General features: G+C 39.4%; 1 protein-coding gene across 1 annotated transcript; it reads right to left on the reverse strand.

Moving 5' to 3' along the window:
* Window positions 1–1281: 1281 nt before the first annotated feature.
* On the reverse strand, window positions 1282–27651 carry c1qtnf12 (C1q and TNF related 12). The gene is made up of 8 exons (XM_053643904.1): window positions 26009–27651; window positions 13097–13201; window positions 12777–12888; window positions 11362–11543; window positions 8503–8611; window positions 5781–5874; window positions 2590–2668; window positions 1282–2499 (listed from the first exon to the last, which is right to left on the reverse strand). The coding sequence occupies exons 1-8, from the start codon at window positions 26180–26182 to the stop codon at window positions 2401–2403; spliced, it is 954 nt and encodes a 317-aa protein (XP_053499879.1). The 5' UTR covers window positions 26183–27651; the 3' UTR covers window positions 1282–2400.
* Between the last annotated feature and the right edge of the window lie 62 nt (window positions 27652–27713).

Below are 27713 nucleotides of genomic sequence, written 5' to 3' on the forward strand. Positions count from 1 at the left end.
AGTTCCCTAAACCAGCATCAGTATCAAAAACTATGAAAAACAAAAAGGGCTATTGACCTGTGTCAGGGCTCTGAGACAGTGGTGTAGAACCCCAGTTACCGAAAACCACACGTCTGGAGGCAAAATTGTGAGAGAGAGAGAAAAAAAAGATGAGAAATACATACATAAATAAATAAATAGTCATATTTATGGGTGTCTTGTTTTTCACGTCAGTTCCCAAAAGGCAGTCAAAGGCTGGATTTCGGACATCACACTGTGGTGCGTCCGGGTGGCTGGCCACAGTCAGCTTGGCACTGCTGCTCCTTCTCACCAAGGTATTTGAGGTAAAGCAAGTGACTCAAAGATGTATTTTCTACTCCACTGCACCAGGTTTAACCATTTTGCTGCATAGTACATTACAACACTTAGGGTTATAAACGTTAAAGAAAAAATCCACCCTGAACAACTTGTACATTAATCTTAACAATTAAAATGTATCATCAATCGCGTCCAAGATTTATTTTAGGATGAAATTCGGAGCGGACTTTTTTGTAGTTTCAACATATCGGTCCATTTTCACTTTGGTTAATGATTTCCTATTATTTCTGATAGTAGTGTCATTTGGATTTAGTCTTCGCTTCATCTAGAGAGCGATGAAGCAGCACTTTAGTCCTTTAGTCTGGCTAGCTTTCTCACCTCTTCATTTGTACACTCTACTCAACAAATCCAAATTTCATTCTAATATCGCCGTCAAAGCCATCCTGCTAGTCATCTCACAGATCGCTAACTAACTGAGCCAAGTCCCTGCCGTGATGCAGTGTACTGCATTGTGTCACTGCAATACATTTTAGAACTTTGAGTACAACATACATTTGCTGTCTCCAATATTTTTCCACTGGAGTTCTCACTAATACGACACTGAATGTCATTGGAAAATGTTGAGTGAGAAAAGAAGCTCTTGCACTTTTGTTTTTAGGAGCTAACATCAGCTAAGGCCGATGTTTTCCTATTAAACAGCACTATAACTGCACTAATGATCCCTTCCTATGACATCAGAATGGCACAAAACCACTCAAATTTCACAGGAATAACAAAAATACCTCACTGACCAACAAACTCGCACTAGATTTGTTAAACATCTAGAAATATGTTAAACATATGTTAAACATCTTACAAATATGTCAGTATATACATTTCAGGGTGGTGTTTTCCTTTAAAGAAACATAAAGCAAGGCAAACAGTGAGTTCATACATCATAAAGGTCATTTAGAGTCATCTTTATACATAAATATTACTTATATTTATTGAAATGTAAAAATGTTCAAGCTCCATGCTACAGTACAAACTCCTTGTTGAGTAAATCTGCTTAAAAATGGTGTTTTATTCACATTATTTATTACCGCTCTCATATTGACATCCTAATACTCACATAAATACTTTGTGTTTGTACTCGTATATTTGTCTGCTATAAATGAATTGGCTTTCTATCAGCAAGCGCAAAAAAAACAAAACAAAGAGGGCTCGTTGTTGACGTGGTTGTCACATCCGAAAACAACAAAAGAGTACAAAACGGATCTCTAACATGTCTGATTTGTCATGGAGGCACCTCTTCCCAAGTACCCGCAATCATTCCAAGGACCCTAGATCAAATCTGGAAGTGTTTTCAAGCGGGCATAACGAATAAACAGAGTCAGAATCATTGCTTTTTATGGCGTGCTTGATCGCCTCCAGGTTTTGCCCTTTTGCAAGCTGGCAAATGTGTTCATTATGAGCAGTCACATGATTCATTTTCCTTGTGCAGGGTGTTATGGTGCGTTATCTGTTGTGTGATGGTTAGAAGTCAACAAAGCAGAGGTGTGTAGATTAGATATTATAAGGACAACAGGATCTGTCAGGTTCAGTGAGTCCATAGCCAGCCACTTTGCTCAGATTTATAAAATATACGTCATCTGGTAATAGCAGTCAATTTTTCAGTAATGGATCCATATCATACATTTTTCAGGAGTCATTTTTCAAAGCAACATTTGTCTTATCATATATCTTTGTATACATCTACTGTAGATTATATACTGTATGTATCACAAAATAAATTCTGTTCAATATCATATACTTAAAACCCCAATAAAATAAAAAGATAACTTTTGTTGCATATGAAAATACTCAGAATTTCTTTTAGCATGCCTACAGCTGAATTAAAGATCCACATTGTCTTTTCATTCCAAGCTGTGAAAAGAAACGCATCCGACTGTCTTTTACCGGCAGCATAAGACAGATGTGCCACGGTCAGCGCAGTGGTTCAGTCGTCTCATACTGAAGCATTTGCAGAGCACTTAGCTGCCTCTGGCTGTCCACTATTTGATTCAGTGTTGGATGGCAGTCCAAAAGAAAGCAGTCTTAGGTGGGAGGAAAAAGGAAGGGAGGCTATACCCCCAACAGCATGCCCATGAAATCCGAGCCGTTCTGTATCGTGATTGAAGCTCCTGCTGCGTTGTCCACAAATATGGATGTGTACTGACCAGCCTGAAGAGAAAGCACAATAACACCAGTCAAAAACCACGACAAGTCAATGCGTTAAGCTCACTACTGTATTTGTAGGACTTAGACGCTGACCTGGAGCTCCAGCAATCCGTGAACATACACCGTGAATATCTTGCTGTTACTCTCCAAGCCAACAATCATTTCCAAAGACCTACACAAAGAAGTTAATGCATTCGTTATAAAAAAAAGCATTCAAATCGATTTTCAGAAATCTGTCATGGTGTGGTTAGGAGGCAAATCCATCAAAGATCCATCAAGGAATCTGTACGATACAAGAGCAATGGCATAAATGTTTAATATATAAGGGGTAAAACACAACAGGATATGCTGCTGTAGGAAAATAATCAACAACTGATGTGGCCTGACGCAAAGTATTATTACTGTTACCACCTCAAAGTTATTTCTTCGTATTATTTTCCAATAACAGCACAGCAATAATTCCTGTTATGCCGTCGCAAATTATCAGCACAGACTTTTTTTTATTATACATTAAAGACACTTACTGACTGTTAACAAGCTCTGACACTGGAGACTCCATACATATATAATTCTAAACCATATCAATGACTTTTCTTAATTCAATAAAAACACCATTTTTAACCATTGTTTATTATTAGTATTACATTATGTGGCTTGTCCGCTATACAAGTCCCTGTAAGTTGTTACTGTAGAAATGATAATGTATTAGAATGAGCGCATGAATATAACCCTATAATCTGAATTACAATCGGAACTACTGTCGATGCTGCTGAAAATGAATCACCAGTAATAAAGTCAGTGCTGCTGAATTCTTGAATCTGAATGGTCTGGAGTATACAAATGTATCCAATCCTTTTATGATGGACCCCTCGAGGCTTCAGCTCTTACTGAACTATACTCATGGCAGATCTTCCAGTTGAACGGAAAATCAGAAGTGACATTTTGACTTGATGTGCTTCATTTCTTTGGGCAGTCTGAAAACTCGCAGCACACTGCCGCGTCCACCCACAGCTGTCAGACGGAAAATGAAGAATTTGTCATGGTGAATGAATCTTGCTGATCGTCTCTCTAAACTGCCTTCTCACTGAGTTTCATCTCACATTCTCGGCATAGCCTAGCAGCTGCTAGGTTACAGACTGCGTTGGAAAAACCCAGCTCTGTTTTTCCAAAATGTGTCCAAAATTTTACGATTTTGGTCCTTGTTTAGATTGCAATCTATCATATCTAGTAGTATTGGCTTTTCTTTTGCAATGTTGTTTTGTTTTTTTTTTGTTTTTTTGCAGTGGTGTTAGTGATGTGCTTTGCATCCTGTAATAAGAGAAGGACAGAAAACCTTTACGTAAATAATCTTTTAGCACCCAGGTCAGAGTTTTGCAAACACATTTCCACCATCCCCCCCTGTCCAAGAAACAACCAGAACCCTGTTAAGTCAAAGGTGCTACTCTAGGGGTCAAAAGCTACCAAGGGTATTGGACCAAGCTGAAAGTTTGAGGACATTTCGTTTTTTTTTTTTTTTAAAGGCCTGCTCAGCTTTAACACAGGAAATGCCTTGCTGCTTCCACACAGGCCGGAACAGACGACATAATTTACAGCCTGTAAATTACGGCTCAAGATAAACTGGCTTCGTAAGACTAATCAGGTTTATGAACCATCCTTTTGCGTTTGTGCAGAGTGTAACTAGAGCAACAGCAACAAACAACTAATTACTGCTGTCTCAAGGGCTTTGCCTGGATCTGCCCTCATTTCTCTTCCCCTCAGTGTCTTTTCTTCTTAAGCTAAAATCACTTTCTCGTTTGATTTCTCGAAGAGGACTTTTACGACATGCATTCACTTGCCCAAACCACTTAAACAAGAACCACATGGTCTTAATACCAAGAGGAGCCCAAAGAAAAATACTCATTTTCATCACCAATGATGTATTCCTCCGAGTCCGGGTCATGCATGAATTTATGAAGATGTGGATACGGTCTGTGGAAACGGAGTCAAAATCGGGCGTTTGGCTGTAATAAATACATGAGGGGAAATTATACAGGCGACTGACTTTCTTACCAAAATTGCTGTTATAAGCAAAGATGTCTCCCACATGGGCTTGTTAACAGAGTTGATATTGTCTGACAACAGACAGAGCTGAAACCACCGCAACTAACATTGGGGCCAAAGAGAATCACACAGAATGTGATATACAATTATACATATCAGATTTTTAGAGTTTCGGCATCGTAAAACAGTCCACAAAGAGCAGTGACACGCTGCTACTTAGAAACGCTCTAATAATGGAATAATACATAATGCCATGAACAACATAGAAGAGTCACGCCACACGTTTTCATTTCACATCGGGTGAAATAAAATACAGAAGTCGGTGAGAAATGCATTACTTCATTCATGTGAAAAGAGATGCGTCTTCAAATAGCCTGACTTGTTTGATTTGATACTCGATAACTGCATTCAATCTGAATGCGTTTGACTGGAGCAGGGATCCCCAGTTTTAATAATCAGGGACTACTTTAAAATCTTCATGAAATTTGATTCTGAACTTCATGATTTGATTCCGTATGATGGTGTACTTGCAACATGTTGAACAGCTTGACTGTCCAGTCAAAATATTTCTGCACTGAACGGCGCCAAGTTGGTAAAACGCCTCCGAAATACAGAGAAATCCTGACCCTATACAAATTCCACCCTCTTTAAAATTGATTTTTTTTTTTTTTAATACAAGTTTGCAGCTAACAATCTGCTAGTGCTGCTAATGCACTGCTCCTGTAGAGCATGACCCGCCTCCTGGGGCAGTGGGGCAGGACATACAGTATATTCTTCTGGTTCTAATTGGACAATCATGAAGATCTGCACAAACATGAATAATCATTGATTGTTTTCCTGGAAGTGACAGACTAAATTTAAAATGAAAAACAACCTTACCTTACTATAAAAAATTATAGTATTTATTTGTATTTTCCAGATATAGTACTGTATTGTTGGCCATAAAACGAAGGACCCCTACAAAAAGCTCTGAAACACCAATTTTCATTTCAAGGGTGCTTTAACTGTCAAAAAAGTTCAATAACATAAACATTCTACTGATCCCCAAATTAGAAATAAGTCATTCCCACATCCATTCAAGTGGCCGGTAAAACCGACTAATAAGTCTAAGAACTTAATAATAAAAGCTTTAATAACGATTAGCTGTAATTTCCACCACTGTAACAATTTTTTTCAATTATGGACCCCCTGGCTGTGCTTCAACGATCCCCATTTTGAGAACCGCTGGATTAGAGAACACTCACGTGTATCGATGGCAAAGCGACTCGATGCAGATCAGGACTCTCAGGTTGTCTCTGGCCCTGAGTTGGTTTTTACTCCTTTTCACCTCACTGTGGTCTGCAAAGAGAACACACAATCAGCTTCACGCCTGGAGCTAAACAACTGGAACACTCCTGCGAGTGTATTCGAAAATTCTGAGGCAAACTGAAGGAGAAGACAAAAAAAAAGTAATCTGATTTTCCCTTACTGAAGTAAACATGGCCTGAAGCCTGCAATGTCATCAGTGGTATAAACATTAAGGTATTGGCGTGGTACTGACAGTAAGTGCCAGGGAACTGAGGGAATGTTGTATACCACACAGAGTCAATCACAATAGTTCAGCGCAGCCTGAGCGTGGATTGAGGCAATATTTGTGAATTTGTCACAGGATGGTGGAGATTCTATCACAGCCTAGAGATAATGGCTGAAACAGAGCTTCGAAGAATTTACCCTGGGTGAGGATTATAGGGCATTTATTTCAATCACAGAAAACACAGTAATAACAAAAGTGTAAAAATTAATTAATTAATTAATTAATTAATTAATTGCCTAAATTAAATACTGAAAATGGCTGTTGTACACACCACTGTTGACCAATTCTGATAGGTCATTAGGTATTCATTACATTTCTATAACAGCAGCTCAGACAATAGAGGCGGCTGCAAGGTTTCTATAGTAAGTATCGTTTCTATAGTAACAGCAAATTCACAGTGTCTTGTATGGCAGACCACATAATAATAATAATAATAATAATAATAATAATAATAATAATAATAATCCATCCATCCATCCATCCATCTTCTATACCGCTTATCCTTCCTTCAGGGTCACGGGGGAACCTGGAGCCTATCCCAGGGAGCATCAGGCACAAGGTGGGGTACACCCTGGACAGGGAGCCAATCCATCGCAGGGCACACTCAAATACACACTCACACACTTATTCATACACTCCGGACACTTTAGACATGCCAATCAGCCTACCATGCATGTCTTTGGACTGGGGGAGGAAACCGGAGTACCCGGAGGAAACCCCCGCAGCACGGGGAGAATATGCAAACTCCGCACACACAGGGCCACGGTGGGAAATGAACCCCCAACCCTGGAGCTGTGAGGTGAACGTGCTAACCACTAAGGCACCGTGCGCCCATAATAATAATAATAATAATAATAATAATAATAATAATAATAATAAATGAAAATGTGTGTACAAAATGTGCTATTATTTAACAAAGAAAAACATATAACTGTTACTGTCAAATTTTTCCTTTTTTTAACCTTTATGGAAGGAGTCTCCAGTGCCAGTGCTTTGTAACAGTTGGTACGTTTTCCACTACGGGACAGACACAACTTTTTTTTTTTGCCTTTTAACTTCAAGACAGAAAAAAAAAAAAAGAATAGCAGATGAGGGAACATCAGTTTATAGCTGTTATAATGTAAGTCCTTACAGGAACTACCTGTTTTGTGGAAGTTGCACAACATTATGATGTAACTATAAATGTATGACGTGTCCTTCATTAATAATGTTGTAATAATGGACGAATTTTAATAGTTGCCAATTGCTGCAGTATAAGAGGAAAAAATCACTATGGGACATGCTGTTATAAGAAAATAATAACAACTTCCTGCTTTACACCACTCTGTCCTTGATTATTTTCCTATAACAGCATGTCCCAAGCTGGATTATTCCTTTCTTTACTATATGTGTACTAACTTGATTAATAATTTATACTATTTTTGGAAAAAAAAAAGGAGCTTACATTACTTTGATGATAACGTTAGTAAATTATATACATATTTATTATTGACCGTGCTTTAAAGTAAGCTACATTTTGACTTGAAGGTATATTTTAAGATTTCAAAAATCTACAATATAGCTAGTTATAACTATATCACACAACGGCTACCAATCTGCAAGGGGGAGAGTGCTTCTCCCACGACACGCATATCTACTGGCACTGAAAGTGGAATGCCATCTTTACTATTGCATCACTGGGATTTCAACAATTTACCACTGTGATACATTCTGATTTTTTTTTTTCTCACTGGTTTGTTTCATGAGTCAAGTCAGGTCACTTGCCTTCATGCAGCACAATAAAATAAAATAAAAATGATATGGATCAAAAGGGGATTCAAATCTTATCTTCATCTTTAAATTTGCAAATTAAAACGCTTGATGAAATGTATTCTGATCATTTTGTGCATTGAATTAAAACCTAATTGAATAACAATTTTGAAAAATAATATAATACAGCCCTAATATAAGTAGACATTAATATTTAGAATATTCAAAAATAAGATTCATAACCACATTCTTGGTTTATCTACACACTGGTTACTTGCAACTTAAAAAAAAAAAAAGTATATTTAGAGTAAAATGTAATAATATATGATGTTTGATGTATTCTCCAAAAGTATTCAAATATTCTGCTTGAATTTTCTGCAAGCAATAACATAACAGAACCTAGTTTATTCTGAGAAGTCTCTCTGAGAAGATTGGACAGAGACTCTCAGGCCCTCCTAAGGGTAGATTACTAAAGACTGTACACTTTCAAGACTTTCTTATATGCTTAGCTCTCCATTACAGCTTCTTCATCACTAGATTGCAGTAACGGTGATCTATTGTTTGCTCTCAACAATATTGTATGTAATGGATACTCAGAACTATTTCCAAGCATTAAAAAGCTAAGATTTATGCGATCGTCTTACCAATATGGACGTTGGCAGAGAACTGATAAATTCCTGTGATGGGCGCTGTAAATCGGCCAGTGGACTGATCCATCCCCGTCCCTCTGAGAAAGGCACCTTTGGCAGGGGGCTGGAGGTAGGAGGCAGGTGAGAATTACTGAGCACAGCAACCAACGCCAGACACCAAACTACCCGTTTCTATGTCGCAGCTATGAAATAGAGCCTTAACAGTTACTCTTGAGAAAAACAACCCTGCAGAGAAAATGTTGTGTCTTTTGAGTAGCATTCCAAACTATGAAATTTTTTAAGAATGTCTTTTTTTTTTCAAACGCAGTTTAATACGCTGCAATTTAATAAGCCCACATACTGTTACGAAATAAATCGGGTTCGGTTTGGGAGCATGGAGAAGTTAAGGGTTTAGAAATATTTCGGATTCTGCCAAGACGCCTCCAATTCTGTTTTTGATCATCACTGTATGGGGCAGCCATGCCAGGCCGCATTATTTTGTATTATGCCTTCTGAATCTATCAGAATGATTTTGTACTTCACTGTCGGCTTTTTCCTGACAACATAAGCTAAAATAATAGTATTTAACTGGGCATTTATCATGTAAGTGTTCTGTCATTCTTTTGTGACATGAAAGACTAGAAATCAGCATTTACAATGCGTTCTCAAAATAAAATACGGTCGTGATTGATTGCTCTGAGAAAGGTTTTAAAACCAACCACTCTTATACACAATTTATAACAACGTTCCAGCTGGGCGCACATTCTATTACTGGTAAGAAATCTTGCACCTTTAAACTTTGATGCTGTTTAAGCAGTGGGATGCTTGGCACCACAGCTTTTTATTGGGGAATCTTGTCTACATTCATCAAAGCCCTATTTTTCCCCATTCTTGGTGCAGAGGCCACTTCACAAATCACAAGGGGTTTTTTTTTCTCCCAGCCTCTCCTTATATGCCAGCGTCTCATTTCCCCATGCCAGCCGCGTCAGAATGTCACAAGACATAGCTCTTCCCTGAAGCAGTGTGCCATTTCAAACAGCATTTTTATTTTTTTTTTTATCCCTACCGCTCTCTGGTCCAAGTCCCAAACAGTGTACCTTTTTGTACAGTGCCAAGAAGGCAATGTGGCACATTTGAAAACAGGAGATATTTTTCAGCAGGAGGACTGTGAGAGGCTCAGGTTTGGTCCTAGCTGGATGATTGGCTAATCCAGGGCGTCTCATCATTAGTGTCCAGTTGACGAGAGCTATTCACACTGAGACACGCTGCTCCAAAATGTGGCACGTAGGTCACACTGTATTCTTCCAGACTGTTACAATGAGGACACAACTGCAGAATTTACAGTTACAGTTCCTTGCATAACTATTCACCCTTTTACCACATTTTATATTGTAACTGCCTGAAACTGAAAATTACTTAATTGCAATTATATGTCATGAATCCACATATATTAGGCTATAATATAAGTGGACGGAAAAATTTATAAAACTTCAAAGTTGTGATTGCATAAGTGTTCACCCCCCACAAAAAAATAATTTGTTGAATGGTCACAGCCATAATCCAAACACCACAAAGATTGGGGGTGGTGAAGACGGTATTGATTTGGAGGGGGGCTGAGGAAGCCATATTACACCCTGTTTGGTTTGAAGAGACAAAGGCTCAAAGCGCTCTGTTTGGCAGAAACCCAAGACAGCTTATTACCCTGAGAACACCATCCGCGTAGTGAAGCATGGTGATGGTAGTATTGTGTTAAGAGCTGCCCTTGGCCTCTTGATTGCTTCTCTGACTTATGCCCTCCTTACCCAGTTGTGCCATATTCTTCCCCATTTTTAAATAATGTATTTAACAGTGTTCCACACTATTCCAGAACTTTATCCTGGATTGTTTCGACAGCGCCATAGTGTTCATGGTATATTCTCTAACAAACTTTGGAGCCTACCAGGAACGTGTGTATTTATACTGAGATCACGTGGGACTTTCATTGCACATAGGTGCACTCCATTCAACGGGATGGGACGAACACTTGATCCAATCACGATTTTTAGGTTTTTATTTGAAGAATTTTGCCAACTATTGTTCTATTTTGTGTTGATTCATGACACATAACCCCAATTAAGTCCATTTCAGTTCAACACTACAAAATGTGGAAAAGATCAAGGGGGCGAATACTTATACATGGCACTTTAAGTGGAACCTGGATCGAAATCAAAGTGTTTCTCAAAAGCCTGGAATTTGTGCCACAAGTCGTCGCCACCAACATTAGCACTTAAAAGAGCTATTATTTAGGATCACTGAGTGCCTATGAGAGTATTATTATTACATTATTGTTAGATCTTCTCTGCTCCTGTCTGTCTCGCTCTCCCTCCCATTGATTTACTCATTGTGTTTTCTACACTTATGTGGCAATCTCATAAAACAGCGGCTGCCCATGATTTTACTTCAGTTCACCTGCTTTTGTTTTTATGCATATGTGCCTTTCATAGCATTAAAGAATAAAGTGTAATCGAGATATGATTGCAAATGATTAAAGCTCTGGTGGTGAGGTAATGCACATGGGGGAAGATAGGCCATAAAACAGTATATGCAGAAAGAAATACAGACAGGGTGAGGATGAATTTTGGAAAAACACTACTGCCTATCTGTAAGAGCCACATAATGTTATCATTAGCAGCCTCACCTTTGTATGTACGCGCTAGGCAAGTGCACAGTAGATGGATTTTCAGACAGTGCTGATGAACTATTGCAGAGAAAAATAGCTGTACTAATTATTTACCCAGGGCTGCGTGTCACCTCCCAAAATATTAATCTTTTTAAAAGCTTTTCATCAATTATAACTAATACATTTCACAGGGAGTGCCTTTTCATAACACTTACTGTCTGGAAGTTCTGCAGCTCAGTCAGAGTCTTCTTGTCTACCACGACAGGCCCTCTGAGCTTACAGTGGAAGGCCTCTTCGATCCTCCGGTACGACGCCATACCTTCCAATGCCAGCAGAGTTGTGGGCATCTGGCTCTGCCCGCTTGCCCTGTCCACCAACGCTCTCCTCTCCGTGGCTTCTGAATGATCACAACAGAAAAAATTGCATCTGAAACCATTTCAGGCATAATTGTAATTCTAATACCAACCACAGACACCAGAAGGTCAGGACCCTATTAAAACATGAGCAGTCTCTTAACATCTGAGCTTTCAAAGCATTTTTTTATTTGTTGAGGTTAAATTAAATGTAATAGAATTTAATGTGACTGAATTGAGTAACGTATCCAAAAAAGACACTATCAATCATCCACATTAACACTGGATAAAAGTGGCGAGTTAGCAAGTAGCGGTGTAGCCTGAAAAAATTATAGCTAGCTAGCTAGATTTCCAGAAACAAACTTAACCAACAGTACTGGAGTAAGCTCTTTCTGTGTGGGTTAATTTTTTATTATTGTTATTTTAGCTGGGCTAGTTTCAAAATAACATAGCTTTTCTAGCAACTAGCTACTTTTTTTTTAAACCAAGTAGCAGTGCAGCTAATCAGCTAGCTAACTAGATTTCCAGATGTGAACTAAACCAAGAGAAGTAGAGTAAGCTTTTTTCATGATTGTTGTTTTTCAGAGTTATTAAGAATGATTTACAAATAGAAATGTCTCTGTTATGGCATACCCTGTACAAAGCATGTAGATTATATTTTGTGCAATAAATTATCTGCACAAATGAATCTGTCAAAGCCTTTGACAAAGCCTTTGACAACTTTTATAACACTAGCTAGATCAATAGCGCTAAGGTCTTACACATGTGCTAATGGAAACCTGCTTGAAACCTGACCTAGTGTATATTTGATTATTAATGTGTGAAGGTAAATTTGAAAATCCTGAAAACCCCAGACTGCGTGAGCAACTGAATTGTCTGCTACACTCAATAGATCAGTCTTTTCAAAAAGCATATGGTTAGCATACACACATTTTTAACAGCCTAATTTCTGGATCATGAAAGCTCTTTGTGTATAATCACAGGTTCTCTGACTCTGACTGGTTGTGCACAAGCTAAGATCTTCTACAGTGGCTTTTGTAAAGCATGTTTGAGAATGTGTGAAAGTGAAGGCATTGGAAAACCACAGCCGTGTCTACGGCGTCGTTCAGCAGATCAAACTATTTAAAACGCATATGGTTAGCATGTGGAGATTTTTAACACCACTATGTCTTACTGGCTCATGAGAAGTGCCTTGTCCAATCACAGGTGCTGAGATTTCTCACATATGCCGACGGATTGGTTTTAATATGTGCGTATAAGTGTTTATGAGAGCTCACCTTTGATCATTTCTTTAAACTCCTTCAGCAAAACCTCTTGAGTGACCTCTGCACCAGGGGCCCCCGGTGGGCCCTGGGGTCCTGGAGGGCCAGGAGGTCCTTGAGGTCCTGGCTGAAACATAACATACTCTTAATCTCTGACTCAAAGGTCATACGACATGTCAAAACATGGCATAATACAGTATGTGACGTATGAATTTAATTATATACTAAACGCCCTAGATTCAATACAGGTGTTGAACTGATGCATTGCCTAATGGGATAGAAATGTAGAAATCAAATCTTTGATGAGTGACAGGGTATGATTTCAGATTCAATACCAGTGGTCGCTTCCTTTTCCGGCACTTTGCTGGGAAGTTGCCAACCGGCCTCTTGACAAAATCCATCCATGATCCATGTGGGTCTACTCTTTGGCTCTCTGTGACCTAAATCAATTGAATTTTTAAATAAATATGTTATTTTGTAAGCGTGTAAGGATGCAACACTTTGTTCTTGATTGTAGAGTTGGCGTTGGATACACATATCATTGATCACACTGCCTGTGTTCACACATTTTATTCTTATTTTCCTCTTCAATGAGCCTTGGAGGACTGCACTAATTGTGTGATTTATCAGACATGTTAAACCGGAATCATTCTCCACTTGGCAGAGTATTGTCACTAAATCCAATGAGTCATAATTTCTGCTTACGATCCATCATTGGAAAATCTTGCCCAAAGATACTATTAAATGGTGCCAGACATAAAGGCAGGTTGCTCTCTCTCTCTCTCTCTCTCTCTCTCTCTCTTTATATCTTTCTTTCTTTTTCTCTCCCTTTCCATCAAAGTGAAGGAATTGTTTTTGTGGCATGTTATGCTACCTCATAGCAAGTATTTTCAAGTTCATGGATATTGCTCAGGTGATACATCAGATCTTACTGAACCTACCATTTACAAGTACATCCACGTTAGATGTTATAAGTCACAATGGAAATCAAGTCTCTCATCTTTTCACCTTATCTGAAGCAAATTTTTCAGCATGAGCATGTTCACTCACACCGTGCTTCTCAACTATGCAATCTTGACAAATCTGATATAATGCACACATTTTGCCAATAACTTGAGCAATCTAAATCCCAACTTGGACCAAGATCAATATTCATGAATCAAAGAATGACATGTGTTGGACAAATCTCCAAATGTGTTTTTTATTATTATTATTAATATTTTATTTTATTTTATTTTTTTCTTTTTACATTGCAGCATTTTTTTTATTACAGGCTCCTATGTTTCTGAAACTGTATATCTTAGATACAGAGAAGAATAGCATGACTTTAGCGTACAAACAAGATACTAATCTTCTGTAATGCAGTTTAGTTCATTGTAGTTTGTCATAGCTGTAGCATTTTAGTTTTATTTGTATGAAGCCTTCCGGCATGTCATATATATATCTCAGGGGTGGAAATTAACAAACTAGATGTACTAGAGCTACAGTACTTGAGTACATGGTTCAGCGTAACAGTACTTTTTTATATATATATATTTATAATCATAGTACTGTTACTTGAGATTTTGCTACATTTATTTTTGTACACCATTACAGATAACCCCATATGACTGTAAGCCAATCAAAATGATGCCATTTCCTGCAGATAATCTACACCTGAAGGCACCAAATGCTTAGTCAGCAGCAGCAATGGCTGAGACAGTGGAAACCAAAGAAGAACCCTGACCCAATTTATGAGGTGTCTTCAGTTTTAATGCTTTAAAAAAAACACAGCATGATAATGATCTACAAATTATGTGTGTCAAAACCCGTGGAGATATGAACATTTCACAGCTCAACATCCAACCTGCGGAAACATGTACAGGTAAAAGACTAACTAGCTGAGTGACCAAGACTAGCTTGCCAGATCTTTTGATGTTATCATAACATGAAAAGATCTGGCTAGCTAGTCTTGGTTACCCAGCTAGCTAATCTTTAACCTGTACATGTTTCTGCAGGTTGGACAAAACTAATCCAAACATATATATATATATATATATATATATAAACATGTTTGGATTAGTTTTGTCAGTTGTCCACTAAATATTCAAGTAGTTTTTCACCAGACAACTTATTAACTCTTACTTATTATCATTACTTTTATATTGACTCAAGAGAATTATTACTTCACTAGCAGTACTTTTACTCAGGTCAGTGTGTTTTGTATTCGTTTCACCCTTGGCTAATCTGCAAGAATGTTTATTGAGTGGAGACACGAGTCAAAAACCATGTGCGACATTGAATACCACACTGCACAGGCAAAACTGCATTCAGTAGGTTTTCTTTGGAGTGAGGTGTAGTTAATGTATGTTGGTTGCAGATGCAAATAACCAACTCGATCCTCCAATAGTTTTCAATTGTCGGAAATGATGCCACAACCAAATATAAGAACAAATCTAAAGAATCCAAACAACAACAATCCATCCATCTCTATCTAAGGAACTGGTTAAAAAAAAAAGTAAAGCTGAATTACAACAACCACAACAATGGCTTCACACCTTTCCCAAAATGTCAAGTGACTGTGGTGGATAAAAAAACAGTAAAGATAAAGGAGAGTCTTAGAGGAGAGGTGCCTGAAAATGGAATTTGTTTAGGTTTGGCAGCCTGACATGGATCACTTATCTGTTAAACTAACATGCCATTTTTTTTTGCAGAAAGACTTGCTTTTTCTTATGCAATGACAAAGTAAACCCTTGTTTTTTTGTTTTTTTTTTAAATCTCAAATATTCAGGAATGAAAGGGGCTTGTATTTTGGTTTTGGTTGGGCAAGGTTTTTGTTCTCTCTCTCGTTTCTCTTGTGACAGCAGACAAAATAAACAACTTAACTAGCACAACGGCTTCTTGCGTGTTGGATGTCTTTGTGTTTGTGTTGTGCCTCAGGAGCCCCGAGACATGTAAAAGACAGACAGTCTCAAGTCAATTGTAAATATATTGTTAAGGCCAAGAGTAATTCTTCAGATCCTTCCCACAAAGGTAATTGGTTTCTTGCTGTTCCATTTCCTGGAATGTTGAATACTAATGGGAGTAGGATTGTCAAATCTAAGGAAAATAGCTTAACCTAGCCATACATTTACTGTATATATAACTCTTCAGGTATATTTTATGCAAGCAACCTTGCAAAAGATAAACAACGAAGGTCAAAGATTCAGACACGAATATTATGGTTGAAATGATATTTCAGTTGACTGAAGATTGAAATGAATTGCAGCAGGTTGTTCCTCAAACCTCACAAAGTCTCTTTTGCAAATTTCTCACGATCTAACTTATGTGAAAATCTGTAAACGGTTCAGTCTTAGTGCTCATAGATGTTCTCATCCATGTGGGCTTCTTCCGGGTTCTCAGGTTTCCTCCCACATTCTAAAACCATGCCGGTAAGTGGACAGTCTATACTAAATTGACCCTTGGAGTGAATGATGGACTGGCGTACCATACAGGATGTATTCCTGTCTCATGTCCAGTTTTCCCACATCCACAGTGACCAGGACTCAACTGAAAATGAGTGAGAGTTCATTCATGTTAAAAAAATAAAGAAAGAAATCACTCATTTGGCAGAATTCCTATGATTTTAGTGCAAGGTTGTTCAAACAGATTCAATCAGACTGGTTTTCAATGGGGGTCTGGATGCTAGTGAGTTCGTCAACGCCTTTGCAAAACCAGTTCGAAATACAGTATATGACGAGCCTCCACAAACATTAACAGACTCCAATCATGCAAGTGGAGACATCATAATTCTCTCAAAGCAGGGATTATTGTGTGACAAAACAAAGCACACGAGCTTTGTAGAATTTTGCACAGGCAAAGCACTCCCCTGTATTCATGGTAATATCCAAGACCACCTCGTATAACCATAAAAGTGCAAATCCGCCACTCCAGAGCCTGAGGGAAAGGAATAAGCTCATCATTGCTGTGTCAAGAAACAAGCTAAGGATTGAGCACATAATTGTAAGAACAATACCATGCCCCTGATGTAGCGCAGATCAGTTTCAAACCCGGACGATGATGGTGCCAAACCACTGTCTTTATTCCAAATAATTCAAGAAGTGATTTTTATTGTCTTGTTTGTGAAACAGCACTCATGCAATGTTCTTTGTAAACAGAAGCGGCAACATGACTAGTGTGGCAAAAGCTGCTACGCTGAGTTATGGGAACATTTTGAGAAATGCCTGTGATGGATCATGTCAAGGAGCTTGTAGTTCAGCATACCTCCACCTACGCACTTTTATGGACCTAGTTTTTCCTCTGATGATTTGGGTTTGTGGTTGTTAAAATAGCAGTGCAGTTTGGGGCAGGGCTGCCAAATACTCCATTATGGGTGAGCTGGTGGAAAGAAAGAATTTTGCCCAATAATATAAGCCTCCCACTGAAGTAATCTAGAGAAGATGAAAGGAAAACACAAAGCTCCTTAATTTATTAGTCTATGAATAAAACATTGATGTAGTAGAGGTGTCAAGGGGTATAAAAATGGTATGTGGATGTTGGACACCTAATAGTTTTTGCTTGAACCACAGAAACTCTAGAGCAATGCACAGATTAATATAATCAGCATTTTTTTCTTTTTTTTTCTTTTCTTTTTTAACTTATGCAGTGCCTAAATAGTGAAAGTAAGTGACAAGTATATGCCTGCAAATATGCAATTACGAAATAATTTGACCAAAAAATGCACCTGGGCATGAAGAAACGGCAGATTGTTGCTTTTGCTGCTTTTGGTTTGGGATTTTACAAGAGAAACACTGCACCTGTAAGTTGTGACATGCTATAATTGTCATCCACATGTATTTCAGTATGGTGTTTTCTGAATTCACTGAATACTTTAGTCACATTCAAGGCTCCACATGACTTTAAAACAGAATAGCTTCACATCAGGAGTTTTTTTTTTTGTTTTTTTTTTTTTGTTTTTTTTTTAAACCTCTCTAAAGTTCTACCACATAGTATTTGTTTAACATTTAAAGGAAATTTGAAAATTAGCTTATTTTGAGCAACAAAAGTGGGAGGAACGAGAGGCTGCCTGCCACGGCAAACATAAACACAGCCATTAAACTATTTTGTGGCCGCCATCGACAGCCATGCAGCACTGTCTCATTGTGGAGAGGCTTAATGATTGTTTAGGCTTCATTTCCATGCCATTACAATCAGCTTGGTTATGATTAATATAATTCCAGATATTCGCGCCATGACTATGCATTAGGCCTAATTTTTTCCGTTGCATTTACTGACAGGCGTGTAGGCTGTATTTCTGAAGCATATAATTAAGCCCACGCACGCACAGCCTGCACAAACTAGACTAAATATTGCATAAATACTGAATCCTTACAAATCGGGTGCCCATTACCCCAGACAGACTGACAGTCATGTTTTCTATTTACTTGTATCAGATATAGCACATAAGCTATTATGTACAGCAGCGAAAATGGAAACAAGCCAGAAACAGCACTGCGCAGCTCTCTAAAGTGAAGACAGAAAGCAAGAGGTTGGTCTAATTTTATAATGCCAAGACCACAGATGCATTTTGATGCTCTACTTTGGCAACTCACCCTTGCTTCGGTGGATAATTTCACTTGGATACTGACAATTTGTACATGAGAACTGCTGAGGTAATCATAAAGACTGCCCTATGTTCATCCCAGCACTCATATTCACAATACACTCTCAGAAGAAGGGTACTAAACTGTACCTTTCCTTGTCACTGAGGTGATACCCACAATGGGACAATCTTTTGTACCTGCTGTAATAAACTATGTGTGTGCCCGCCACACACATATACACTTGTTGAACATCCTGTTTTCAAAACCATTGGCATTAACATGGAGTTAATGTGGCTGTGGAGATTTGCCCATTCAGCCACAAGAAGGACTGGGAGAAGGCGAGAAGGACTGATATTCCACTTCATCCCAAAGGTGTTCAGTGGGGTTGAAGTCAGGGCTCTGTGCAGGCCACTCAAGGTTTTCCACTCCAATCTTGGCAAACCATGTCTTCATGGACCTTACTTTGTACAGAGGGGCATTGTAATTCTGGAATAGGTTTGGGCTCTGTCGTTCTAGTGAAGGAAAATTATAATCCTACAGCATACAAAGACAATTGTGTGCTTCAAACTTTGTGGCAATTGTTTGCAGAAGACTGAAATATGGGTAGGATGGACAGGTTCCCAAATACATTTGGCCATATAGTATTTGGGGTATACCTTGAGAATGATACCACAGAGACAATGAAAGAGTCTGGTCCCTCTCAAGGTTTCTTCCTCATATTGTCTCAGGGAGATTTTCCTTGCCACTACTACCTCTGGCTTGCTAATGTGGGATCTAAATCAACATCTGGATTTCTGTAAAGCTGCTTTGTGACAATGAATATTGTTAAAAGGAACATACAAACAAAATAGAATTCAACAGAATTGAATTTTTACACAGGTGTGTGTTATATATGATGAAATATGAAGAACGGAGGAAAGCTCTCACTGAGAACATTCTGGTGTTCTTGCTCTGCATCATCTCCCACAGTACAAATTGTACTAATTGCCACTGCCAATTTTTTATTAGTTTTTTGTTTTTTGTTTTTTTAAAGTTTACTATGTTTTGTTCAATTCCTACTTTTCTTTTTCTGCTGTTGTATGTTGCTTTGGCAATACAAAAAAATATTTTGTCATGCCAATAAAGCACGCATTGAATTGAATTGAATTGGGTCAATAGATAACACATATAATTGCCTCCAGTGTTCCCAGTTTGATCCTAAGATCAGGTTACAGTCTATGTTGAGTTTCACATGTTGTTGCCATGTGGGTTTCCTTCTGGGTTTTCAGGTTTCCTCCCACCTCCCAAAAACATGCCAGTAAGTGCATCGACGACTCTAACTTGATCCTTGTGTGTGAAAGAATGTATGTATGGTCTGAAGTCACATCCTAGGTGTATTCCCAACTCACACCCAATGTTCCTGGGATAGGCTTCAGATCACCTGTCCTCTTCCAAAAAAAATAAATGAATAAAATAACCTGAACTCATGAAAAATTCATCTGAAATTCAAACAAACAATGGCGATATGGTTGGAAGAACTATGATTTTATTCAGTTTCATCTGACCACACATGAATGTCGTTTGCATGGCTATTAAGACAGAAGTAGCTATTTAACATGATTCTTATTTTATATCTGGACCTATCATCTATTTCATATACTAAGTTTATGCAGTTTATGCAAGTTAACAAGCGTTCAAAGCAGTGAAGTGTGGAATTGTTCAGCTGACCCTGAAGGTTAGTTTGGTCTTTTTTTTCCAAAATTAGCTAATTTGATTATATTGTTATTGCCTAATGTTCTCCCCGTGCTACGGGGGTTTCTTCCGGGTACTCCAGTTTCCTCCCCCAGTCCAAAGACATGCATGGTAGGCTGATTGGCATGTCCAAAGTGTCTGTAGTGTATGAGTGGGTGTGTGAATGTGTATGTGAGTGTGCCCTGCGATGGATTGGCACCCTGTCCAGGGTGTACCCCGCCTTGTGCCCGATGCTCCCTGGGATAGGCTCCAGGTTTCCCCGTGACACTGAAGAGGATAAAGCAGTATAGAAGATGGATGGATGGATGGATGGATGTTATTGCCTATTGTTATACATTTTCACTTAGTAAATGCAATGATATTGTAGGGTTATTATTTCTATTATTTGGCCTCCATTTTGTGTACCACTTTATGAAGAATGGTGCAAACACATCCAAAAACTGTGTTGCCATCAGATTATGATGCAAATTTGCATGTCGAAGAAATTTTTTCATGTAAAATTTAAAGTCTGAGATGCGAATCACATTCCATAGAGTTCTGTCGCAGTAAATGTGATTTTGCATGCAAAAGGGAAAATGACCTGTTTTGGTGGCATTTGCAATTTGCTGAACTCCGTCTTTTTAATATAAGAACTATAAACTTGCACACTAAAACTATTAAAAAGTAATATCACATTATGTGCATGAGATAAAAGTAAACAAAGATTTAACATTTTTTTTCTGCCTGTTGCTTGTATTTTCAGCATGATCAAATTACCAATACACTTGAAGGTTTGGAAATTTGTCTTCCTTAAGAATTTTAACGAAAACATTGAATGATAACTGTTACCGGTTACATCATTCGTCATCTGCAGTAACCATTTTATCCTGTGATGGGTTGCAGAATGAGACACCAGTCCATCCAGGGCAACATACGCGCACACACATTCACACTTGCGGGCAATTTAACATAGCCAATTCACCTACCTGGATATTTTTGGGAGGCAGGAGGAAACCGGAGAACCCGAAGGAAACCCGTGCAAACACAGAGAGGACATACGATAGAGACAGTAAACTAAGCTCATGAGCTGTGAGTTACAGGTTACGGCAATCATAAAATCCCAAAAATCCAAATATAAGTGTGTAGCCTGGTTTTCTTGGAGATGCAGTAAGTACAGATCCTTATTTAGGAACTGTTTGTAATCGTTTGTGTCTATTTACAACACTGAGAATCTGTTTTTCACTGATCTCACAAGGGTTTTTTTTTTCTCACTATCACTCTCATATCCAACCCTTTTCAAAACACTGTTGAGTGGCTGTGGTGGAGCTAGAAACAGGGGAAGAGGCGAGCTGTGGAGGTGAGCTGTCTGAAATGGAATTTGTTTAGGTTTGGCGGCAGGACACAGATCACTTTTCTGTTAAACTAACTTTTCTTCACTGAAAGTCTTTTTCTCTTCTTATACGGCAACAGAGTAACCCATTGTTTTTTCATCCCTAATGAATTGAATGAAGGGAGCCTCTCTTTGTTTCGGCAGTTGGACATCTGTGGCGTGTGTCCTCGCTATCACGCTCATCTCCCTCTGCCATTCAGCCGCCATTCCACTCCAGTGCCTCTCGCTGGCACGGCAGGCACGGCAGGAGCGCCCGTACAGAAAAATCACTTGTGCAAAACCTACTAATGTGCATTTCACGACGTTGTGCCCTTAAATTGCACACCATGTGACGTGATCACATGAAAAAAGAAAGAAAGAAAGAAATGAATCATGTGAGAAAATATCGCCACATCCTCAATGTGAAAAGTCCGCAAGCGTGAAACCCGACGTGGAGAGTCTGAAAGCCAGACACGTGTCAAATTCACATGATAATCGTGTTCACGTGTGAAGTTCGTGTGACTTTTCTGTAAGCTTGGACACAGAGTGGATCCCACTAGAGGCCCCCAGGAGAAAAAGTGGCACATTGGGAGGGGATGAACAAAGCGCAATGATGCCATGTTCCCGGCGTTGCTTTTTACGGATCGGCGGACAGATTTACAGTCTCGATTATATGAGCGCATTGGCGGCACGCCTCTGTGCCGTACCTACAATTAAGCCCTGGGTTGATACCAAGTCATTATGCCCTTTGGGATCCAGCATGGAGATACTAAAGAAAAAAATGATAATTTGACTACGTATCAAACAGGAGGCCCACTTTTCAAAGGCCTTCAATGAACAGGTACCAGAACCCAGTCCAGTTTGCATTATTTCATCTCATCACTCATTCCTGCCTAAGGTTTGACAGCTAATACACTCCAAATGGACAAATATAGACGTGGCTCTTTTTTTGCATGCTGAAATATTTGTTTGGCAGTTGCCATAAAGTTCCTTTCATCACATCCTTACATACACAGTGAAACAGTTAACTGCTGTGTTATTACTCTAGGGGAAAGTTGGAGGGGCGCCCATTAGGCCCATGGGTCATTAAATCAGTGACAACAAAGACGGCTGTATCTAATTTACACCGCCATCTAGCACACGTTTACAAAACACACCGCCCTGTACTGTATGCGTCGAGAATGGCTGGGAAACTTTCCACGAACAGAGATCTGAGCTGAGGTTAGCAGGGGCCCTGTGTTGTTTTTAATCTCTTGGCAGTGTAAACATTGTATAGATATTTTTTGTGTGCGAGCATATATCGAGTGTGCATTCCTTTGCTAGTAAAGACATGTGAAGAGTAAAAACCACAAGGCCTATTATGAGCTCTGTTGAATTATTCGACCCACCTCTTTCTACAAGGCTGAGAAGAGGCTGATTGGAACATCACACCTGCTTTTGTGCAGAAATTACAGTGCAGAGATGGAGGCTGGAGTGCCTGCTCATTTTCCCCCTTTTTTATCTGTGGTAGGTCAAACGGATCATTAATACCAAAGCACTGCATCACAGAGATCTTAGCTTGTTTATGACTGGCATGATTTTGGGAAGCACCTTTGATGATGACTTTTTTTATTAATGACTTTTTTTCCATTGTGTTGCTCAATGTTCAAAACTCGGCTTTCTTCACGGACATGCATGTGTTTGGTGACGCAGTGGTTAAGGCTTTGGGCTACTGGAGGGCTAGTGAAGGATGTGAGATTAAAACATGACATCGCCACTGGTATCATTTCCAGCTTTAAAATCGATTATTACATTATCTCACTATTCTGTGCACATAATTCCTACATTTAGGCGTATTTGTTTCTATGATTTCAGCTTTATTGAGCTAATCATGCAATTTGTTTGATTTTAAAAAATCATAATGATTCTGGGAAGAAGCATATGAGCCGGTCATTATAAGTCTCAGGGCTACATTACGGTCCTAGTCTAGGGTTATGTAACATATGCCAGTAACAACTTTCTAATGTTGTCTTTTTCTTCCATTTTTCCACATTGTTCTTATTTTACGTTATCTTTTATTTTCTCTTGCAGCATCCATGAAAAAAGTGCAAACGAATCATTTCGTTTTTCAAGAACCCTTGTACATATTACAATAAAGTTCATTTTGAATCTAGATTAGATGTTGTTTTATTTGTCTATAAACAATCACTATATGAAGTTATACATAAAAAACAAAATAGAATGATATGCAAGACAAGTTGATGTTCATATTTCCGTTCGTGTTTAAATGTTAATTACTCCTTTGGTATGAAGACATGGGTTAAGTACAAACATTCAGAAGAATAAGTGAGGGGAAAAATGAGAGAGCTTACTTCTGTTTACGTCTTTCACCTGAAGTGAGATTATAAGTTGTATAAGGATTGTATAATCTCTTCCTATAATGCCATCTAACATGCGTTTAACATGCTGAAATTGATCTTCGGCCCATAACCCTGGATATCAACTTAACCCCGAGTCCACAGCCCAGGTGATGCTGTTTGGCAGCGACACAATCTGGCATAACACAGAGTCTTAATGTGATTATGTCATTATTCTCTGATCGCATGGGACGAGATGAAAAGAATGTAAGCAAGGCGAGGGCAAAGCAACTAATCCTCTTCTAGGTGTCCTCTTTCAGGACCCTTTCTGTGAGGCTTTGTGAGGGGCTTACACGGCCTGCTGCCCTGGTTTTTCTTTTTTTTTTTTTTCTCGCCCTATCGGATGTCCCAGACACAGTGGAGTCAGGCTGGCCTGAGAATGACAGAATCAATGGGCTGGGAAAGAGCTCTGCCAAGGGTCTTTAAATATCTCCCCACCTAAACTTTCCCAGGAATTACATCATGGCAGCTTGCCTGCACCGGACCACAGCAAGAAGAAGAAGAAGAAGAAGAAGAAGAAGAAAAAGTATAGGTTAATGGCAGAAGAAAATGCATTGTTGGGTGAATCCTCCCAAGGCCTCCACTGGGGTCTGACCCAAGTAGCTTCTGATTTTAGATATAAAATCATTTCAGCCTCCAATTCAAAAGCGTAAACTCCTAATAGTGCTTAATTTTACACAGTTAAACAAGTTCAGATTTTTGTAGTTGTGTTATTCTGTATTTTGTAAAGTCATATTGAGTGTGGGAAAGGTGTGAAATAAATTAAGTGTATTATTATTATTATTATTATTATTATTATTATTATTGATTCCAATAATTAGGTGCCAGCAATGTGCAACCTGTATGCCCTAACATAGTAGCACATACACAAAATCACTAATCCCCTAATGACTTGGAAATCTTAGATCTTGTGTTTTGCTCGACTGAGAAAGCCCAAGACATCTCACTATTAGTTTCAGAAAAAAAATACAGTTGTTGTGAACAAACTAAGCGAAGCATACAAATCATGAAGCGTATTGGTATGGAGGCAGACAGCCAGAGCCAGTCATTTGAGAATGCCAACACAATGGGTGGGCCGAGAGAGGCAAATGGTCCAGTGGAAACCATTATATCTAAACAATACTTATGCAATAAATAAACAGGGTTGAACTGGCAAAACATTTATCATGGTAAAGCCTGAGGATATGCATGCATACTTGCATTCAAACTTAGTCACCGCATGTGGGCGTTTATGTCGCCTGACTAATGCTGATCCAAACCAAAATTAATGCTGACATAATATTTTACATGTTCACTTTGGAAAATGTTGTTTTCCCAACAACTTGAAAATACATTCGTGTGGGTCTGAACTCCTGTCTATAGCTGCCACTGACTAAAGCTCATTAACAGGCTTAATCAGTAAGGCGTCTAGAGGTGGATGGGGACTAATTGATGCACTGATCAGGCTCCCCAAGTGCACATTCCTCACATACCTAAGCCATTCATCCATTTTGGCCTACACACATTACAGTCTGCTCTTTCTCTCTGTTTCAGTCTTTATCATCTAAGCAGTACACACCTGCTCCAAACAAGCTGAAGCCTCTTATAGGCTAATTCCATGGACATATTCTTGACTGACGCATCAGTGTTCGGGGGGGAAGGGGGGGCGTGGGGGGGGGGGGTTTGGTATGTAACATAAATAGCCATGAACTCTAAATTAAACACTCTTTTTCTCTAAGGCAAAACAGCCAAAAACTTCTACACTTATACTATGCAGAGACATGATTAAGATGGTCAGAATAAATCAGTTGGGTTCCCTGCTGTCTGATGAGTCCTCCAGATTTGCTCTGTTTAAGGAAAGGTTTCAGGGTACTGTTTCCCATATGTTTCCAATATGATATGACTGATTATGGAGACAAATGTGACTGCATAGTGTTAAAGGCACTCCTTGAGCATAACCGGAGGAAAAACACTGATAAAAACTGGAAGACCACAAATAATCGAATAATCCACAAATAAACCACATTTGTCTATGTGCAAGCTTATGATAATGTCCTTTAATGACCTATGGAAGATGTGTTGGAAAGCTACATTTTTCTGGTTATAATTCTCTGTTAGAAATAGTAATTTCTCATTTAAGGTGAATCTGTACTCACAGCAAAGACATACACATAGAAAGAGGTGAGAGAACAGGATAGGGAGAGGCAGAGGAATTAGACAGGAGCCGTTTACCTTTGTGATCTCATCCTCCTCCTCGCTGTTGGAAAGTGTGGTGTTCAACACCTCGGTGTGCTGCGGGGTCATCTCCTTCGGCCTCTTGCGTGCTTTTTTGGCCTCAGCCCCTTCCAGGAGTGTGCCATGACTCCAAAGCAGAGCTGCCAAGGCGGCTAGCAGCCAGAGGCGCATCTTTTGTTCTCTGATCAATCTCCCAAAGGCAATCTTCAGATCCTTCAAAACAAGCCTCGCTTTGGAGAGCACACCCCTCTATTGGGGACAACTGGAGTTCCCCCAACTATGCTTGGATTCAGTGGAGCAAAATGGTTTGAGGGACAGGCACTTCAACTCAAGGACTCCCTTCTTAGGGAGGAAGGCTAGAGGTGATGATAGTCTCAGTAGGTAGTAAAAGTAAAGTTCAGACTAAGCTGAGAAGCTCACTCGACTATGAAGAGTGTCAAGTAGAGCAGTCCTAGGGAGTGACAGATCGCGGCTGGTCTGACAGCAAATAACCCCATTAGTGAGATTTTTCACGCTTCCTGCCCCACTGGGGGTGGAGGGTACCATGGGGCGCCTGCAGAGGAGGGGCCAGGAGCCAAGGCAGGGGAAGGAGGGGGCTGGAATGGTGGGTTCCCCAGATTCCCTTGTTCTTTCTCTGGCTCAGAGGCTGTGGTGAGACAGTTGTGATGAGCTGGAGATTCTCTAGTGAGTGTAGTCGTCTGCTCCTGAAGGTGGATGGAAAAAAAAAGTCCTTAGGGAGTTAGAAGTTAGAGTCACTCCGGTTGTCTTGGCCTTTGCCCTTCTTTCAGCTTTGTTTTCTCTCAGAGAAAAAAAAAATTGTTTTCCTGCAGACACCTTCAAGCAAGCTACAAAGAAGAAGTACTTGGTGGAGACAGCAATTGCTATGTTTTCTTGTCGATGTAGCCACTTGCACACTCAACTCAGAAGCCCCTAAGTCAACAGCCAAGTCCAAAACCACAAGCACACACACCTCCGTGTCTGGGCTGCGTGGTGGGTCCTGCCTGCTCTGTGCCTGCTTGTTTCGACACACTTGCTTTTTCCAATCTCATGCACTCCTACACTCCCCAAACTTCCTGACTGAAGCATACTGGAGGGCTCACAGCAGAGTTTATCACACAGCACTCTCTCTCTCCCCTCCTCTCCCTCTTTCTCTCTCTCTCTCTCTTACTTTCTCCTCCCTCTCTTTTCTGATTCCCCTAACCTCTCTTCTCCTCTTCAGTAAAATTGGCAGGCCCGCTTGTTTCACTGGCCTGTTTTATCTCACAAATGAAATGTTCATGTGAGCACCTAAGAACTACTTGGAGGATTTCAGGGGATGTGTATGTGTGAGTGTGTGCTCTGTTTTACTGTAGAGTAGTGCTCTGAGCTAGTGATCAAAAGATTGTCAAATTGAAAGTACTGACAGGACTGTCAGAGAAGTGTTCATAAATCTGTAACTGCTCTGCTATATGCTTGGACTGTATCCTTTCTCAACTGCGTTAATTGCATCTATTAAATTAATATGTGTAATGCCTGTGCAAATGTAATAAAGCCTTATAAAAGGCCGCCAGCATTAATTTCTCACGTTTCATCTCTTCATTTGGATTTCTTCAGGCGTCTGGGGCACGTATATTGCACAAGCAAAGAATTGCCTTAGAAACAGACTACTTCAATGAGCTGCTTCCCTGAATAAGTAAGGAACAAAACACTTGGGAACATGCTG

The sequence above is a fragment of the Ictalurus furcatus genome, chromosome 15 (genome assembly GCF_023375685.1).
Source record: "Ictalurus furcatus strain D&B chromosome 15, Billie_1.0, whole genome shotgun sequence".
In the NCBI taxonomy this organism is placed as follows: domain Eukaryota; kingdom Metazoa; phylum Chordata; class Actinopteri; order Siluriformes; family Ictaluridae; genus Ictalurus; species Ictalurus furcatus.

Coding starts and splice junctions, on each gene's coding strand:
- c1qtnf12 (XM_053643904.1), bottom strand. CDS start 26,182: ATGCGCCTCTGGCTGCTAGCCGCCTTGGCAGCTCTGCTTTGGAGTCAT. Junction 13,202..26,008: donor AGGAGGATGAGATCACAAAG/GTAAACGGCTCC, acceptor CAATTGATTTAG/GTCACAGAGAGCCAAAGAGT. Junction 2,669..5,780: donor TCGCTTTGCCATCGATACAC/GTGAGTGTTCTC, acceptor TTCTTTGTGTAG/GTCTTTGGAAATGATTGTTG.